Here is a 17,368-nt window from a genome sequence, read left to right on the forward strand (position 1 = left end):
AGGCACGAGGAAAAGCCGAGATGAGTAGGCTCGAGGTGTATATATATTAAAAAATGCAGGGAGGTGTTAAGTCCATAGAACCTTGACGAAGAAAAAATAGAGCGGTGGTATGTTTGATTCCGAACACTGATATCTTTTCTGGAATCCACATCTTCTCTCTGAGAGTTGATGACACTCTCTACAGTTTACTAGGAAGAGAAAATCAGGAGTCCACATGGATTCCACATTCAAACAAATCCTTACAAGTAGGAAATGGGGGCAAGCAAGTTAATTCACCTCCCCCCTCTCGCAGTTGCAGATATTTGATTCTATATTCTCAGAACTAGCACTTGCTTGCAGTAAGTTGAAATATATACCAAGCCAACAATAGCAAAGCACCAAGGCCGGCAGTTGTAGAAAGAGGCATTCCCTTCTTTATTATTGCATTGATAATTTAGTAACAGTTCTGGCATGGCCTGGGTGGCAAACAAAACAAAACAAAACACCTGATCCCTACACCCGCTACCAAGGAACAGCGCACGGCAAACAAAACAAAACACCTTATTTGCTTTCCTCGCAAGTATTCAGAACAAAATACTACCAGGTCCAATATTGTGGAAGAAGAGTACAGTTGCCGTCCATCTACCCCGGAAAATCTACCAATACAGTCACAGATGTCTATGAGGGGGCGCCGAGGTAGGACGCCAGCCGCAGGATGTCGCAGAAGACGCCTCCGGCAGTCACCTCCGCGCCTGCGCCCGGCCCTCGCACGATCAGCGGCTGCTCCTTGTACCTCGAAGTGGTGAAGGCGATGATGTTGTCCGAACCAGATAGCTGGGCGAATGGGTGGTCCCTCTTGTACCTCTGCAGTTCTACCCTTCCCTTTCCGTTCAGCACGTCCACCGCTCCCACGTACCGCAGTACCTTCAGGTTAAAAGACTCAATCACCTCTACTCAAAAAAGTTTGCAAACATCCAGAGTAGATGTATTGCAGTGGGCAATTTAGATTTGGGAATTTGAACAATTCTGGTTATAGTCACATGCTATGAATTGAATTAAACATGGGGGCAATTTAAGAAAGTGAAAAAGGTTTACTCACTTCGCCTGCAGCCTCAGCCTCATGGCGCTGTCTGGCCCAATCCTGGTCAAACGATGGTAGCTTTTGCATGAATTCATTTGGCGACGAGCATGACTGCAGGCGAACCCAGTTAGCATGTGTAAAGCTGTAGATGTGTAACAGGGTGTTGGCTATTATGAATAAGATATAACCGGTCCTTACCTTTAGCGCCTCTGGCACAAGGCTCTCTACCGGGATATCTGAAAGCTCAAGTCTCAAACCAGACTCCCTTGCAAGGATAATGACCTGCTCACCCAAAAGGCCACAAATTATGATGAAACACTTGACAATAAATGTTAATGGAAAACATAAGTTCGTAATAAAGATTGGAACAACAAAGTCGAAATTATTAACCCAGTATATTTTTTCTCATTTTACCCAAGTCATCAAAGAATATAACGTCTGTCAGAACTACGTTTTGGTTTGCAGATATGGCATTGTCTACCTAAACAAGGAAAAGCTAGAAACCTCGTCAAGTGATTGGATATGAAATGCGAGATCAACATTGCATTCGAGAAGCAGATGGAATAGTAAGCTTGAGAGAGATTGAAATGTTAACCAAGGGCAAGTGAAGGGAAACTGCATATGGGAACACCTGTTTATATGCACAAGACTAAATATATACTTGAGAGGAATCCTGCCAGAGAAATGGGCCAAGGAAGAATGTGGAACCTTGGATAAAGGCTCCAAGGGCATATCTGGTACCCAATGTCACCCAAGAGTATTTGACTTGGCTAATAGGGAAGGCTTAGTCCAAATCAAAATAGATGTTGCAAAGTTTATTGTTGATATGAAGATGGGAATCAGAAATGAGTCGACCAAATTGATATATCTGGGTAGAGCAGTATGGTAAAAAGTAGCATGGAATTTCTGGCAGTATCTTCAAAAGAAATCAAGATCTACCTTTCTGGCAACATCTGTTCCAGATAGATCATCTCTTGGGTCTGGCTCAGTGTATCCAGCTTCTTTTGCTTCAGCAACAACATCACTAAAGCTCCTTGTTCCTTCAAAATTGTTGAAAATATAACTCAGAGTTCCACTGCAATTGAAACAGTCAACATTGTGTCAGCCAGCATCCTAGTACTATATTTATTAACATAAAAAAACGCTGTGCCAGTGGACTGTTGTTCGCCCTGCTGCTATTCTCTTGTAACCAAAACATATTTCTCCTCTTAATGAAAAGGTGAGCAAAAGCTTTTGAAACAAAAACCTATATTCACGAACAAAAAGAGCATCTACTTCTGCAAGTAATTCCACTGACATATCTTGTGACTAGCTTAAAAATATAGTTTGTGAAAGTAAAACTTGGTTTGTGTTCCTGAAGCATAAACACACCTGAAAATGCCTTCAATACGCAATATCTTGTCACCTGTCTCCAGAAGACCTCGCAGGGTGCTAATTATTGGCAGGCCTGCACCAACAGTTGCTTCATAAAAGTAATGAGTATATGATGCACGCTGTAGAGTCCTTAGTTTCAGATACTGCACACACAAAAACATTTTCTTTAGTTTATACAATCCAGCAGACAATCTGGCATGCAGAGGTGCATGTTAGAGTTAGTACACAGGCGATGAACATTGATGTGTGTTCAGGATCTTCATTCTGAGAGCAACAAGATCTCAAATACAGAATTTAAAATTATTGAGCAGCCATGTTTCCGCTCACTGACTAATATTTGACGGCGGGGCATTTAAATAACTGGCTGGTCATTTAAATTGGTAAAGTTTTTGTAAAAATCATCATTATGTGTGCCTCTTTTTTCATTTCATATTTAGAACATATGCACCAAAGTAGACTCGGTCCATTTAAAGCTCGTAATGTGAAGTCAATTGATGTACAGTCCATGATCATTAAAGAGCTTAAATATTATTTCAAAAACAAAAGGCATAGAAATATGTTTAGCCAGCCAAACATTTACCCGATCAAGTGGACCAGAATTTGCTTTTTTATTCGGTGTGATGACATGGATACCCTTCTTCAACCAATCATAGTAGTGAGATGCCACATTTGTATCTGCTGTGCAGTCCACCAATACTTTGTTTGGAAACACATGGTCCTCAGACAAATGGCGAACAAAATTAGCAAGATCAGCTGGTTTTGCTTCCTTTTGCATTTCTTCTTTCCACCTGGTTAGGTCTACTCCCCTACACAAAGAGAACCCCCCAAAAAAACTGTGAGACATGTAAATGAAGAGGAATGCAACATATTAATATAATATTCATCAAGCTTCATGCACTAGCCAACGCAACCAAAAGTCCAAACTGATGGAAAGGGCTAGGCAATGCACATATATACTTCAGCAATATTAAACTAAAATACGAAATGATGGCCAAATTATTAATTTGGTTAATGAAACAGTTTCGGTGAGACAGAAAAAATATATCAGTACTGGTTTGTATCTAATTCAAAATCTCTCAGGATCCTGCCTAACTAATTGTAATGCAACATTAAATAACTCCCAAACTACAATATTAGGTCATTAATGAGGGAGCAAACAAAAGTGTAATGGGTAACCAGGAATTCTAGTTACATGATGCCATTGACAGTCATGGGAAATGCCCAAAAAAAAGACAACAGAGATTCATCGGAAAGCACCCACTTTTAGTCAATCATGGAAGAAGATTTATCAACAGAAATGAAGGTAAATCTTTGCAGAAAAGCAGCACAATCGCAAAACAAAGGAACAATTAGTTTAGGGGGGGGGGGGGGGGGAGGGGTCGGTTATATACGTTTCACTCAAAAGCATCGTGCTTGCGCCAGTTATTCCGATGACACGCACATCAATATTCATATTTTCCTTCAGGATTGCTACCTGCATAGAAGTTCAATCAGCACGGAATAAAAGTGTACTGAACAGTGAACTCTACCTTCAAATTGTTCCGTTGTCAGGTCAAGCCCAACACTTCATTTTCCATGTAGACTTTGTAGCAAAGATGGCTTACACTAAAGTTCCAGTCATGTAGAACATAAAATGAAACAATTATATTATGTTATTCTCATGCATAGTTGCCCATGTTAGATAGGAAGATCTTAGCGTTTCCCTTCCAATCTGGTCGGGCAACTAGATGAAACGTCAGCGATGAACTACCGCTCGTCATTAATGACCGACGGTTATTTATTGTCTTCTTTATGTATACTCATCGGTACAGCTGACATCGTAAGTGCTAGAACTACAAAATACCACAACATGACACAAATGACCACTTTATTATTTCAAACCGAGTATTTATCAGGATTTTTCAACAAATCACACTGACAGCATTGTTTTAAATCCTAGGCATGAGATGTCAAATCTCTCCCTCTTTGTGGATATACATTTTATAATCGTTGGCATGAGATGTCACAACTCCATGATAAATTAAAACAAATGAATATTGTTCAGTACATAATATGAGTATCAGACTCAAGATACCTGGTCCCTGAGCTGGTTGAGCAGTGTTGCCCCAATCAAACCAGGTCCAATGACCCCAATAGCAAGTGTGGTTTTTGAGAGGAAGAACCTTGAGTGAGCAGCTCTTAGAGCCCTAACACAATCTTCTTGTTTCAATACAACAGTAATATTGTACTCACTGCAACCTTGAGCTATTGCTCGTACATTAATGTTTGCCTGCGCCAATTGTTACAGGGTAAATGAATCCAGTATAAATGGAAATCCCAATTTTACCAACCCAAAACTGTAAGCACCTTTGCTAGCGCATCAAAAAGGATTGCACTGACTCCAGGAGTACTTGCCATTCTCAGGCCAACAGCAGCAAGAATGCTGCAATCATGAATGACTTCAACCTGAAAAGAATTGTGTGCAACACATGAATTTGTCTGGATTAACACAATAAATACTTTGCTACACGTTTGCATGACAACAATAGTTTCTTTAGCAAAACATTGACAAAGACTACAACATGATAATTTCCAGATTACTCCCTCCTTATCAAAATATAAGAGCCTACAAAAACGTCTTATATTTTGGTACAGAGGTAGTATTATGTTTGTTTTGATAAAGACAATGCAACAAATATTCACAAAAAGTTGACAGGACAAATACTTCCAAAATTATTAACATATCGGTGAGACGGTGATGTTATGCCAAGTTTGATTTTCTTGATTTGCTTCTACATGTCTATTCATCTAGCCATGTTTGTCCATATACGAAAAAAGTCCATTTCCAACCTTGAACTCTTGCAGAAGTTTATTTTTCCACCTTGAACTATTGGAATAGTCCACTTTTCACCCTCAAGTGGTTTGGCAAGTAGTTTTAGCTGACGTGGATGCCACTTGCCACCTCACTTCCACGTCACCAGGTTTTTTTTTATATCGATGTCTACCAATTGTTCTTCCATTTCTAGTAAGGGCATGTACAGTGGTGATAAGGCAGTCTTATCTTAACCTCGCCACGTAACTTTGATAAGGCAAGTACAATGGGTTATATCTTAGTCTTATCTTTAGTAACTACATATACCTAAATATGTGGTGAGAGAAATCATGCTAAGAGATCATCTCTTAATTAAGAGAAGGCAAGCCGGTTTCTCTCTCATCCACCTCAGCATTTATCCTATGTGGCACTCCTAAGATAGCGCCATTGTACACGCCCTAAATTTCTGTATACCTGCTTTTCCCAAATGGTATAGTCTGTTTTAGATTGTTTGTTTTTGTCATGTGAAGTGGCAAGCAAGTGAGTTGAGGACATGTGGTGTCCATTGCACCCAAACCAATTGTGCAACAACCTGAGGGTGAAAAGCGGACTACTTCAATAGTTCGAGTGGTTCAATTCAAAGACTTAATAGTTCAGGATTGAAGAGTGAATAGCCAAATTTAGTGTTGAAAAGTATACTATTTAAGTTTGATACATCTATATTAGAGAAACTTTGGTTGGATTTATATAAAGGTCATGTTTTTCAAAGACAAGAATCACCTTAGAGAGCCTTCCTGCTGCTAATGCTTCACGAAACCTAACATGCAAGGCTGCAGAGACTGCTGCAACTTCCTTTTCTGGAACAGCAAAACATATCGAGTGTTCACTGCTAGCCTGCACATATCTTAGAGTGAGGAAGAACCTAAATGAATCATATGGATTATGGAGATACAAAAGATTGAAAGACATGAACTACCTGAGATATCATGATAACATTAGCTCCGACCTCTTTTACAGCACTAAATATGGCACTTGATGTACCTGGAACACCAGCCATTCCAGTTCTAAAAGAAAGATATGGAGATCATTAATAAAATAGAAGAAACCATTATAATACGAAGTCATGACATCTGCTTGTATGTCGATAGCTCTATTATGTTATGAGTTCAGCTTGCTAGGTCAGCACCAAACACTATTAGAATTGAAAAATCTACAATAAACTGGGACTCAACACAAACACAAGACACAGGCACCGTCTTTTGAAGCTAATGAAGATCATGATCGTACTGTATCACAGAGATTAAAAATCATAACCAGATTATTCAAATTACAACTTACAGGTTCAAGAACAAAAAATACCAACTTACCCTTCAACGTTAACAAGGGCCAATTTATCTATAGTAGCAAATGATTTGACACAAGCATCCAAATCAGCATCTTCGTTAGCAGGCTGCTTGCAAATCACAGTTCCAGGGGCAGAGAGATTGAACATGTTCCTAATGACAATGGGAATATTGTCTTTCATCACAGGTATAATGGTACGGGGATGCAACACATTTGCCCCAAAGTATGACTGCAAAGAACAGATCCAAGTTAGCAATGAAGTTTGGTGTTGCAAGAAATGAATAAATTTAGTGCACAGCGATCCCACTATTGCTAGGTTCTCATGCCCAACAAGCAACTCCAGCTCAACCAAAAGACTTTTAAAGTGGCAACCATTATTTATTTATTTATTTTGGAAGAGCCCCTGCTGCATATCATGCAGCTTCCCGCCAACTGTTTATGTCGCCATGCTCAACATAAGTAAAAGCTGAAAAATAGTAATGTGCGCAAGTGTTCAAGAATAGAGAAATTACCATTTCCCAGGCCTCCTGATATGATAATGTGCTTAAGATCACAGCCTCACTGACTGCATTAATCAGATGATTGTCAATCAGATACATTCTTAATTCCTTTGTGCAAGAGAAATAGAAGATCTCCATGCACTAGATACTCCCCCAAAATATTATGTGTGTGTCAATGTTCAACACAGCAAGTTGAATGAATCCAATAGAAAATATTTAGTTCAAAAGCACAATACCCATGTTTTACAAACCTTTCCTAGGATCGGCACTAAATACCCCATCAACATCGGTCCAGATTGTGACTTGGCGTGCCCTAACAAGAGAACCAATTATTGCTGCTGAGAAATCGCTTCCATCCCTTTTCAGAGTAGTAGGGATGTTTTCAGCTGTACTCGCGATAAAGCCAGTAGCAACTATTATCTCAGCAGGTTGGCGTGAAAACCATTTCTCGAGTCGCTTCTCAGATTCCTCATAATCAGGATCTACCATGTCAGGACCACTAGGTTTTACAACTAGAACTTCTCTTGTATCCATCCAACTACAAGATGCTCCAGACTGCATAAGTTAGATCAGAGAGTAAAGGTCAGTTTGTTCAGAACGGTTAACACTAGGTCAAAACATCTAGATTATGAAGAAGATGAAGGGAAAGTAATACATAAGCTTTGTCACTAGGAGAAAGCAGTATCATGAGCCACTGCTCCTGTAATTGAGTTTAGCCACAATATTTTTGCATCATCTCAGTACCGAACAACAGCAGGATATGGTGGTGAATGCACATCCTGTAAGGAACTTTAGGATAAGGGCTGAACTACAACATCACATAGCGTTGAAAGCTCACAAAGTCACAAGTCACAAAAACCCCTACAAATCTTTCCTACTTACAAAAGTTGGAGTTGGTGGTGAGTTCACATGTGGGACCACGCAAATAAACAAATGCACTTCTACCCACATGTGGGACTAGCAACCTTCCAAGAGACAAAAATAAACAAATTTGTTACTTTTACTTGGGTCACACTATCCCAGATAAACAAATACACTGCTACCCCTAATGTGAGAATAACAGTTGTAGAAACACAAATTTTAAATGCAAGTATGCACCCCAATTCAGGGTCTTGATTTTAGTTTATCTTCCCAACCAATTCTTCCAGTTCTATATCATATTATCATAGTAGAAGAGAGTGAGCAAATCACAATTCCAACGCGGCGATAGACGTTGTTCTCCTACCTAATCCACTTGTACATTCAACTTACTCATGCCCATTCTCCTATGTTTCAAAATTCAAATGTTATCTCACAATAGATCTTGCAAAGGACCTACTATGGTCCGCTTAAGATTCTTCAACGACTGCAACGTTATCTTTCTTTTTATCTCTTTTTAATCATGAACCATGTAACAGCCGCAGGACACGATCATCTTTTGACGATCTCCTAAGCCAGTGGTTACTCCTCGTCTTTTTTATGGCTTCATAGCAATGGACGGGCATTGTGCTACTTAATTAAAAAGATCTTGCAGAACAGCCCTTCAAAACTTGAAGCTCCTATGCTCTCACCGCATATGCTTACCTTCCGTTTTCCTAGGTGTATTATTAATTCAGCTTGTGACAGTGTGGGACTATTAATGTAGTACGAATGTTATTGTGTAGTTATCGTTTAGTTAGCAAGTCACATAAGAAAATGCAACTTCAAATAGCATAGAAAAAACTGAGAAATTTTCCAATTATAGGATGTCGAAGCAGGCAAGCAGTATGTGTTGAAGTGCATAAATTTGCTGCAGCACTTATACATTAATAAGTTGTATAATATCAGAACTTTATAAGCACTTTTCATGTGTACCTTCTGTACAGCATACGATAGCATCTGAGATGACCACAACTCCCCATGCCCAACAACGAATTCAGAGAAAGATTCTGTTGCATGTCCAGCTGCAAGTACACACAAATAGAACCAAGATGTTACACATCTAAAAGGATTACGACTCTCACATTATTGCCTATTTACTAAATGGCAGCAGGTAAGTCAACCATTAGTGCATTAGTAAGATGAAAGATGGAAATAACAAAATACTAGTCATTGGTCAAGGATGTGCTCCAAGAGAAGTTGTAACCGATGAAGTGAAAAATGATGTAAAACAAGATTCTATGTCTTTCTGAAATAAAAGAAAATTAGATGAAAATTAGAAGTGAACATGCTAATCAGCACATGTGTACCACATGTGTCCCTAGCTGACAGTAAACCACATGTAAAGGCTGTTCCCCAACTAGTTTCCGTCATACATCAAGTGACCAGAAGCACATGTGTGGAAAGGGGTAGTGGATTCGCAAAAAAAAAAAAGGGTAGTGGGGAGTAGGGGAAGCGGTGGACAAATTGTGACCACTCAAACAAATACAATTTTTTTTAACTTTTACATGAAATAAATTCAAACAAGACAATGGTACTTCCAATGTAAATTTAAAGCATGAAAAACTCAGGATCTGGCAGACATCAACGATCTCCCCCATAACAGCAATAGCAATAAAAGAAAGAATCCAACAATCAGAGAAAGAGCATATTTCGAGGGGTGCTATACAAAAAACATTTTTTTGAGGGACCTAACAATCAATCAAGACTAGCCACTTTAAAACAAAATACCATGAATTATGAGGAATTAATATCTCAAACCTATATAAATAGCACGGAGCATTGCTCTCAGGTTACTGATGTCCGAATGCAACTCAGACAAAAATCTTGCAAGGTTTTCTCCATCAAGAAGATCTTTCGCTGCAGCCATATGCTTCTCAAAAACTTTATCCAATTCTTCTGTGTAAGAATCATCCCTTGACTGAGCCTTATGCACGAGACTGTACATCATGTCAGTAACTTTGGACATTGCAGAGACAATTATCAGCTTCCTCTCGGAAGAGTCACCAAGAACTACATCAGCAACATTCTGAATTCTCTGAGGTGTTCCCATGCAAGTGCCACCAAACTTGTGCACAGACCACATATCACCTTTTGGAAGATAGGTACTGACTTCAACTTGTTCAACTGAAATGGCTGCTGCAGTAAACAGCAAATCTTAGATGGTTACAACGTACATGTCTGGTTGATAGAAAGGTTTAAACTGTATGTACACCTAAAATATAACACCAACCAGAGCATATGAAATTGAAACCTAAGATGAAAAGCAGACATAGAAGAACCGCAAAAGCAAGGTCAAAAAGCGCTAAGCGTAACTCCCTAATTTTGCCTCTTCATAGCGCCTATGTTGCCTATATTGTCTCAACGTAGCCGGCCCCAAGTCCAGGTAAAGGAGGAGGGTTGTGATAGGCTTGGCGAGACAACGTCAAAGCTTAGCCACTCTTATGGAGATGCCACTTCATAGTGCATATCTCGCATAAGCGCACGCCTAGCACGATTAAGCACTAGGCGTTCTGCTGTCGCCTCGACAACGTCAAAACTTAGCCACTCTTATGGAGATGCCACTTCATAGTGCATATCTCGCATAAGCGCACGCCTAGCACAATTAAGCACTAGGCGTTCTGCTGTTGCCTAGCGCCTAGGCATGCTTAAGCGCATGCCCAGGCGTGCTTTTTTTAACAATGGACAAAAGTAGATGTCCCCAAGAACTAGGAGATGCTAATGAGAGCCTCCTATTTGGACCCAATGTTATAAATTGGCCCTCCTGGATATATTAATCTGGCTCTGCCCCTGGATATCCCAAAATAAGTTGATGCTACAAGATTGAAGCTTTCCCTTGTAACGGTGTTATTGAGATGGACAGTACCAAACCTGTTCATGGGCCTGTGGCCAGGCTGGGTTTGAAAACGAGAGCATGAACTGAGCCTGTGGACCAGTAAGCAACTAAATTCATATTCTATTTAAAAATATAGCTGCTTCTTTTTTTCATTAGAATGGTATAAACTAATATTTTTATTGAATAAAAGTAGGGTAAAGTAGAAAACACTACTTGTTTGGATTTGTTCTTGAGTCAGGTTGGGCTCAGGCCAAGCATTTGAGGCAGCCCAAACGTGGCCCAGCCCATAGCCAAGCCTTTGACCAGGTCTGGATATATCAAAATGCAGACCAAATTATAGTGTTCAAGAAATAGTGTTGGTGGATAGAGTTGAAGATTTAAAAGATTTTTTCACATCAAGTTGGTTAACAAACTTCTATTGCAAAAGGTATGGTAGTGCTAATTTAGAGTCCTTGAACAATTAAAACAATGGCCTGATAGAAGGCAAATTACCAGCAGCTGGTGTGAGCAGATTCTTCGAACCATGTCTTGGCAAATTTCCTTGAGAGTGACCTATCCTGAACAAGATAATGAAACAAATATGGGATATTAGCTGAAATTTGGCGAGGCATAACTGACATCAAAGTAGAACTAGTGAAGAAGTACAACATCTATATGGTAAAACTTGATGCAGATAGGGGCATAGCACAAGAGTTCCGAAGTTAATTACTCCGGAAAGGCTGGGAATATTTTTTAGGAACAATGTAGTCGACGACTTTGAGAAGATCAGAAATAGAAGATTGAGCATGCAACTGGGGCTTGAAATGCCAGGTGGAGCAATTGAAATGGTCAAATGACAGCATCGTCGTTGAGCGTTCAGAATTTGGATATTGGATAAATATAAGCCAGATCATTTCTAGTTGAAAGGAAATTAATTAAGTCACAACAACACTCATTGCACAAAACACTACCTTAGAGCTCCCATAGGTCGGTCCTGATTTATCTCACACTTCAAACATTGTGAAACTACTTCCCTGAAGATTTATCAAGCAGCATAACGTTAGTGTAAGATGAGATGGACTGAAAGAGCGGCAGTAAAAACTTCCAAATAAAACAAATAGTGACAGCGGTGCAGAATGTCCAATCTAAGAAGATACAACTTGGCAAAAAAAATTGGCATTAACTAACTTATCTCCGCTGAAAGTTCACAATCATGTTATTGATGGAATGTATCATTAGTAACCCATTTATTTTATAATTGAAGTAGACTTGTATATGGAGCACAAGTTTCAAACTGTGACTCATCAAGAACTCAAGATGAAAAGATATGACATGCCCATTTCTTGATCCATAGATCGATGTTCGTTACTTCAGATTCTGGTTGAAAACTCCAGCCAAATGAACTGTCCATTTCAATACTTCCAGTCCTTGCTTCAAAGATACAAACATCCTACCAGGTCAAGGCTAACTCCTAGCAACTATCATTACACCGTGCGTAAGAGAATGGGAATACACAGGTTGTTGTGTTCATACTAGTATGATGCGCACAAATCGCATCTCAAATTGACTTGACTATTGATACGCCCTTTCAGAGCATGTTCCCATAGTAGACATTTGGAGTTAGATGAAACTATAAACATGTGCGCCATTATCAACAGTTTTCTTTGACTGTTACTTTTTATATGTGTATGTTAGTAAACATATTATTATTTCAAATATGTACTATGAAAATATTACTCCTTTTTTTGCGAAATATGAAAATATTACTCCTGACAAAACCAATAATGCTATTTTCATCCAACCAATATAAGTTATAATAATTTTTCGTATTTTGGTGGTCAGTGTTAAAACAGTTTGACTGCAGGCGTTAAAGGAGGCCATGCACTTGCCGAGAACAGAGGAAGTAATATCTTTGACAAACTTATATGCTGTCCATTTCTGTCCAAGAAAATCGAGCAAGTCTATCCACACCGTAGATAGCACAGATTCCTGATGTCTGCGCCGCATCAGAGCATCGTCAAATTACCAAACACGGAAAGACCCGTTTAGTAGGCAACCTAAACAACATCCCCCCCAAATGAAACCCAGGAAAATCGCGCCCACAGTTAATACATTATCGGCGTATAAGATCGCCGCCAGCACTCGACGTGGTCGAATCGGGGACCGCGCCGTCGGAGCTTGTTGTGCCAACAGAGGATCCTATCGACGCTAGCGGCCAGGGAAATGATGAGAGTTCCCGAACCTGCCGGAGGCGGACGGCCGGAGCCTCCGTCGATGGGCGGCGGCTGGCGGGACGGGGCTCGCGACGGCGAGGCTCCGCATCTCGCGGCGGGGCGAGGCGGCGCGGACGGCGGGGAGGAGAGGGGGCGAGGAGTGGGGAGGGAGGAGGTGACAACGGGGAGAGGCTAGACGCCAAAAACCCTGCTTTAACCCCCCGCGCGCAGGCCGCCGCTATCACGTTGTCGAAGCAAATATAAAGCTCACGAACCTTTTTGTTTTTCGAGAAATTCACGAATCTTTTTGTTTTTCGATTAAAAAATATACTCCACTTGGGAAGATTTTGTTCCCTTTGGAGCTTATGTAACAGGCGAGAGTGGCAGGAAATTTTGTTCATAATAGGAACTCCCTCCGTATCATAATATAAGAGCGGTTTTTTAACACGTTACAAACGCAAGCGCTCATAAATATGCGCATACACTCATCTCTATAAACGCACACACGAACACCCTACTCCTATGAGCACCTTCAAAAGACTGAGTCAGCATCATCTTAAGATTTACGAAGTCACCGTAGACGCCTCGTCATCGATGAAAACGTCTTCTCCTACTGAGAGTGCATCGTTAAAAATCCTGAAATAAATCCAGAAATATAGATACATGCAACCTAAAATGAATGAATAAACATACTATAACAGATGTGTATGCATTCAATTTAGCAAAAGGTTATCGGTACTAAATTAGCAACAATTAATATGAATCCAAGGAAGTAGAACATTTTATATTCGTGAACGGAGGAAGTATTAAAGATTCCGTGTTACAAAATGGGCCTCAAATGGAACACCGGCATCGCTTTCGTGCGATGGAGCTTTTGGATTATCTTCGATATAGCCGCTTTCGGAGTATTTGACAAAAAACTACCACATTAAGGGTATCCGTCCCACAGAACTACCACTTTCAAAAAAGTGACTAATAACTACCGAAAATTTCAAATTTTGTGGCAAAAAACTACCAAGTCGTGTTGATCGTCCATTTAGCCGTTTTAACCGCTTAACTGACAGGGATGGCCCACATGGCAGGCCGACGGCGGCCCTAACGGCTAACGGACGCCCGCTCGCGGCCATTAGTGGCCCGGCTCGGTCGGAACCAGCCAGGGGCTAGGTCAAAACGACCGACCGGCCGGCCGACCGAGCGAACCATCAGTCACTCACTCCTCTCCCCGAGCTCTCTTCTTCCTCTGTTTCCTCCGGCGACTGCGACGCGGCGGCGCGAGGATGCCTTCCTGGCCCAACAGCAACGAGACATCCGACGCCGACGATGACGAGTACATGGATGAGTACAGCAGCATGCAAATGGAGTATTTTGTAAGTGAGCTCACTCTGTTCTCTCCTATGCTAGGGTTAGGGTTAGGGTTTGAGCTCACTCTGCTCTTCCATGTAGTTCTTATGTGTGAGGTGTTGTGGCTGATATATATGGGGTTGGTACTGCAGCAAACTCTTGACACGGTGATAGATCCAAGTTTCAGTGGGCTTGTGGTTGAATCTGACCGTAAGTGCATCCTACACAAGCAGAGACCAGGCAGGTTTGTGGCATTTGAAGGGACTGACACTGAAAGGAGATTCATTGGATGTGCTACTACGGTAAGAGCAACTATTGTTAGTGGTTTTCATGTGTAGATTAATTTGGTGGTACATAGTGCAAACAACATTGATATTCTTGTTGTTTCAGTATCTGTTTACTGAAAACTGAAGTACAAAGCTGGTGTGGTGTTCATGTGTTAGCTAAATCTATGATAGGAACTGAATCTAGGCAACATCTAAAATTGGTCTAACTGAATTTCTTTGTTACTGCATTCAGACAAACATTGATATGTATGTATGAATTCTGTAACTGAATTTTACTGGATTTAGTTATCATTAATATTTCACTGCATTTTCAGGATGGTGTGAACTGTGGTGTTCTGGAGTGGGTAGATGCCCCTTGGCCAGTAATTCTGCAGAGGTGTTTAACCAAGCTGTGGGATATGTATCATGAGGAGAACCTTGGTAGAGTCCAAGACAAAGAAGCTCATGAGATAGAGGTTGAGAAACTGAAGAAGGAGCTGGATTCTCTTGCCAATCAGTACAGTCGGCTTGTGGATGATGTATCCAAACTGTTTGATTACCAGGATGGGCAGAAATCCCATGACATGGATTACACAAGCCATGAACTTAAGGAGAAGAAGCATCAGCTTGAGGAGCAGGCAAAGATTGAGGTTCAAATGGAGAAGCTTAAGCTGAAGAAAGAACAGAGGTGCATCCTGCAGAGTCAAGCTGATATCATTCAAAACACCAGGAAGGCCATGAAGGAGATACAAGTGGAGAGAGACCTCCTTAAAGAAGAGAAAAAGAAGCTGGAGCATGTCATTTCTGAGCTACTGAAGGTTGGTCATGGGTCCAAGGAAAAGCTGGACAAGATCAAACAAGTTGTCATGGAGGAGTGATTTTTTAGGCATGGTTGGTAAGTAAATATGAGGCCTCTATATATAACTGGCCTAGCAATGAAGGAGTCTGATGCAAATATGCATCTCATCTGATGCAAATATGCATCTCAGTACTAATATTAGCTAATGAACTGCCTAAGCCTAAGAACTGCCTATGGTTTCAGATCATTTTGGTTGTGGTGTGGGGTGCTGTTATGGCCCTGATCTGTAATGCTCTAAGATGATGTTATCTTTAATGCCCTAATGCTAAGTTAAGAACCTTATTATCTAAGCCTGTTGCAGTTTCTACCTGTCTTTTTTATCCTACCTGCAATATGGTCCTGAGAAGTTTGTTGTAACATTTCACAGATTGCACAAACCTGGTAACACTGAACAAAGGTAGGTAGTTCACATAGGAGGCACCATAGGTAGCATTACATAGATAGCACAATACTTGCTAAAACTGAAGATTACTAACACTGACGAAACTGACATAGGTAGTTCAATTGACGAAACTGACATAGGTAGTTCAACTACTGACGAAACTATAAGTTTCAGATTCACTTAGTTGTCTGTCCTGCTAAGCGTCCGGATCGTCGTACCTCTTGCTTCAGTTGGGTGGGATTTGGCTGCACCTCCACCTCCTCTTCCTCTTCGTCTTCATCGATGATGACGATGATGGGAGGAGGACGGCGGCGAGCCTGCACAGCTGGCTGTGCGACGATCTGTAGGTCGTCATCGTCTTCGTGCACCTCTGCTGCGTTTGCATTTGATGTAGCTTGTGCTGGAGCGACATAGCGGTGGTCTGCCCACCGCTGCCTCTGCCCAGCATCGCCGGAGTCGGCCTCCTTCATTGCCCATAGGAGAATGTCAATGGGCATGACCACCTTACCTGGGTTTCCATAGCGCTGCTCCATGCGCTGCTTCTCCTCGCTAGTCGCCTTCTTCCTCACTTCCTCTGCTGCATCTACCAGCCCAATAGCGCTGGTGTACCTCATGGCGACCTTCATGTAGTCGAGGAAGAGTTCTTGGTCGCCGCGTGCTGAACCAAGAAGCATGGCAACCCATCCCTTGCCAGTTGGGAATGGGTTTAGCCATGGGTATGGGGAAGGGGAAGAGGAAGAACCAGCCATGGTTGGAGCTAGGGAGAGGAGGAGTAGTTGTGGGTGCGGCAGAAGTGAGGTGGGGGAGTTAAGTGGGGGGAGGTGTTGTGTGGCAGTGGAGTAGTAATAGTGAGGAGATTTTACTAGTCTTTACAGGTGGTAGATGTGTTGTATTTAATGTTCACAGTTTCAGTGTGTTGAAACTTGTGATAATTTGCTGCCATTTCTCATCGGGAAAGTGAAAGTTAGGTTGGAATGTAACCAAATTTAAACCAAATTTAGAAACATTCAACAGTGCTTAGATAGCATGATCCTTAACCAGATTCAGACATAGACAGAGACGAAACATTCAGTACCACGCATGAAAACGCATAAAACATAGATAGTTCGAGCTGATTTAAGCAAACATAGTACTAATACAAACGACGAAGATGACGAGAATTTGCTGCTGCATCTCCATTGTTGCATGCTCTCTCACTCTGCAGACGACGAAGATGACGCCGCTCTGAACATTCAGAAGTAACAACAATAAGTGCACGCAAATGCAGTATAAAGGAAGAAATAAGTTCAGAGACATACATAAACAGAAAACACAGAGCATGCAGAGAACATGCAGAGAACTAATCCTCTCTTCCTTCGAACGCAGCCAACATCCTAGTCCATCGAGTCCTTGTTACTTGGAATCGATGGAAGCTTGCCCTGTCTCTTGCCCACCAGATGACAAGGTCATCCGTGATGTGCGTTCCTTCTGGGAACGCCTCATTGAACTGCTTGACATCGTTGGCGTTGCGTTCTGCCATAATCCAA

At 41.2% G+C, this 17,368-nt stretch overlaps 1 protein-coding gene across 2 annotated transcripts; it reads right to left on the reverse strand.

Moving 5' to 3' along the window:
* Positions 1-390: 390 nt before the first annotated feature.
* Positions 391-13,236, reverse strand: LOC123121084 (bifunctional aspartokinase/homoserine dehydrogenase 2, chloroplastic). Of its 2 annotated transcripts, none has more exons than XM_044541009.1 (19): positions 13,024-13,236; positions 11,753-11,815; positions 11,295-11,359; positions 9,728-10,102; positions 8,903-8,991; positions 7,321-7,624; positions 7,082-7,134; positions 6,593-6,798; positions 6,202-6,289; positions 6,006-6,119; positions 4,781-4,879; positions 4,509-4,703; positions 3,826-3,908; positions 3,015-3,240; positions 2,432-2,577; positions 2,000-2,135; positions 1,259-1,342; positions 1,079-1,171; positions 391-903 (listed from the first exon to the last, which is right to left on the reverse strand). In XM_044541009.1, the coding sequence occupies exons 1-19, from the start codon at positions 13,101-13,103 to the stop codon at positions 658-660; spliced, it is 2,745 nt and encodes a 914-aa protein (XP_044396944.1). In that variant the 5' UTR covers positions 13,104-13,236; the 3' UTR covers positions 391-657. The 2 variants fall into 2 exon arrangements, with proteins under 2 accessions (XP_044396944.1, XP_044396943.1); XM_044541008.1 differs by having other exon boundaries at positions 9,728-10,105.
* Positions 13,237-17,368: the final 4,132 nt, after the last annotated feature.

This window comes from Triticum aestivum, chromosome 5D (genome assembly GCF_018294505.1).
Source record: "Triticum aestivum cultivar Chinese Spring chromosome 5D, IWGSC CS RefSeq v2.1, whole genome shotgun sequence".
NCBI lineage: Eukaryota > Viridiplantae > Streptophyta > Magnoliopsida > Poales > Poaceae > Triticum > Triticum aestivum.

Excerpts from the sequence above, each read along its gene's own strand:
- LOC123121084 (XM_044541008.1), bottom strand. The coding sequence starts at position 13,103 with ATGCGGAGCCTCGCCGTCGCGAGCCCCGTCCCGCCAGCCGCCGCCCAT. Across the intron at positions 6,290-6,592 it reads GCCCTTGTTAACGTTGAAGG|AACTGGAATGGCTGGTGTTC; the intron begins GTAAGTTGGTAT and ends TCTTTCTTTTAG. Across the intron at positions 3,241-3,825 it reads ACGATGCTTTTGAGTGAAAC|GGGAGTAGACCTAACCAGGT; the intron begins GTATATAACCGA and ends CTCTTTGTGTAG.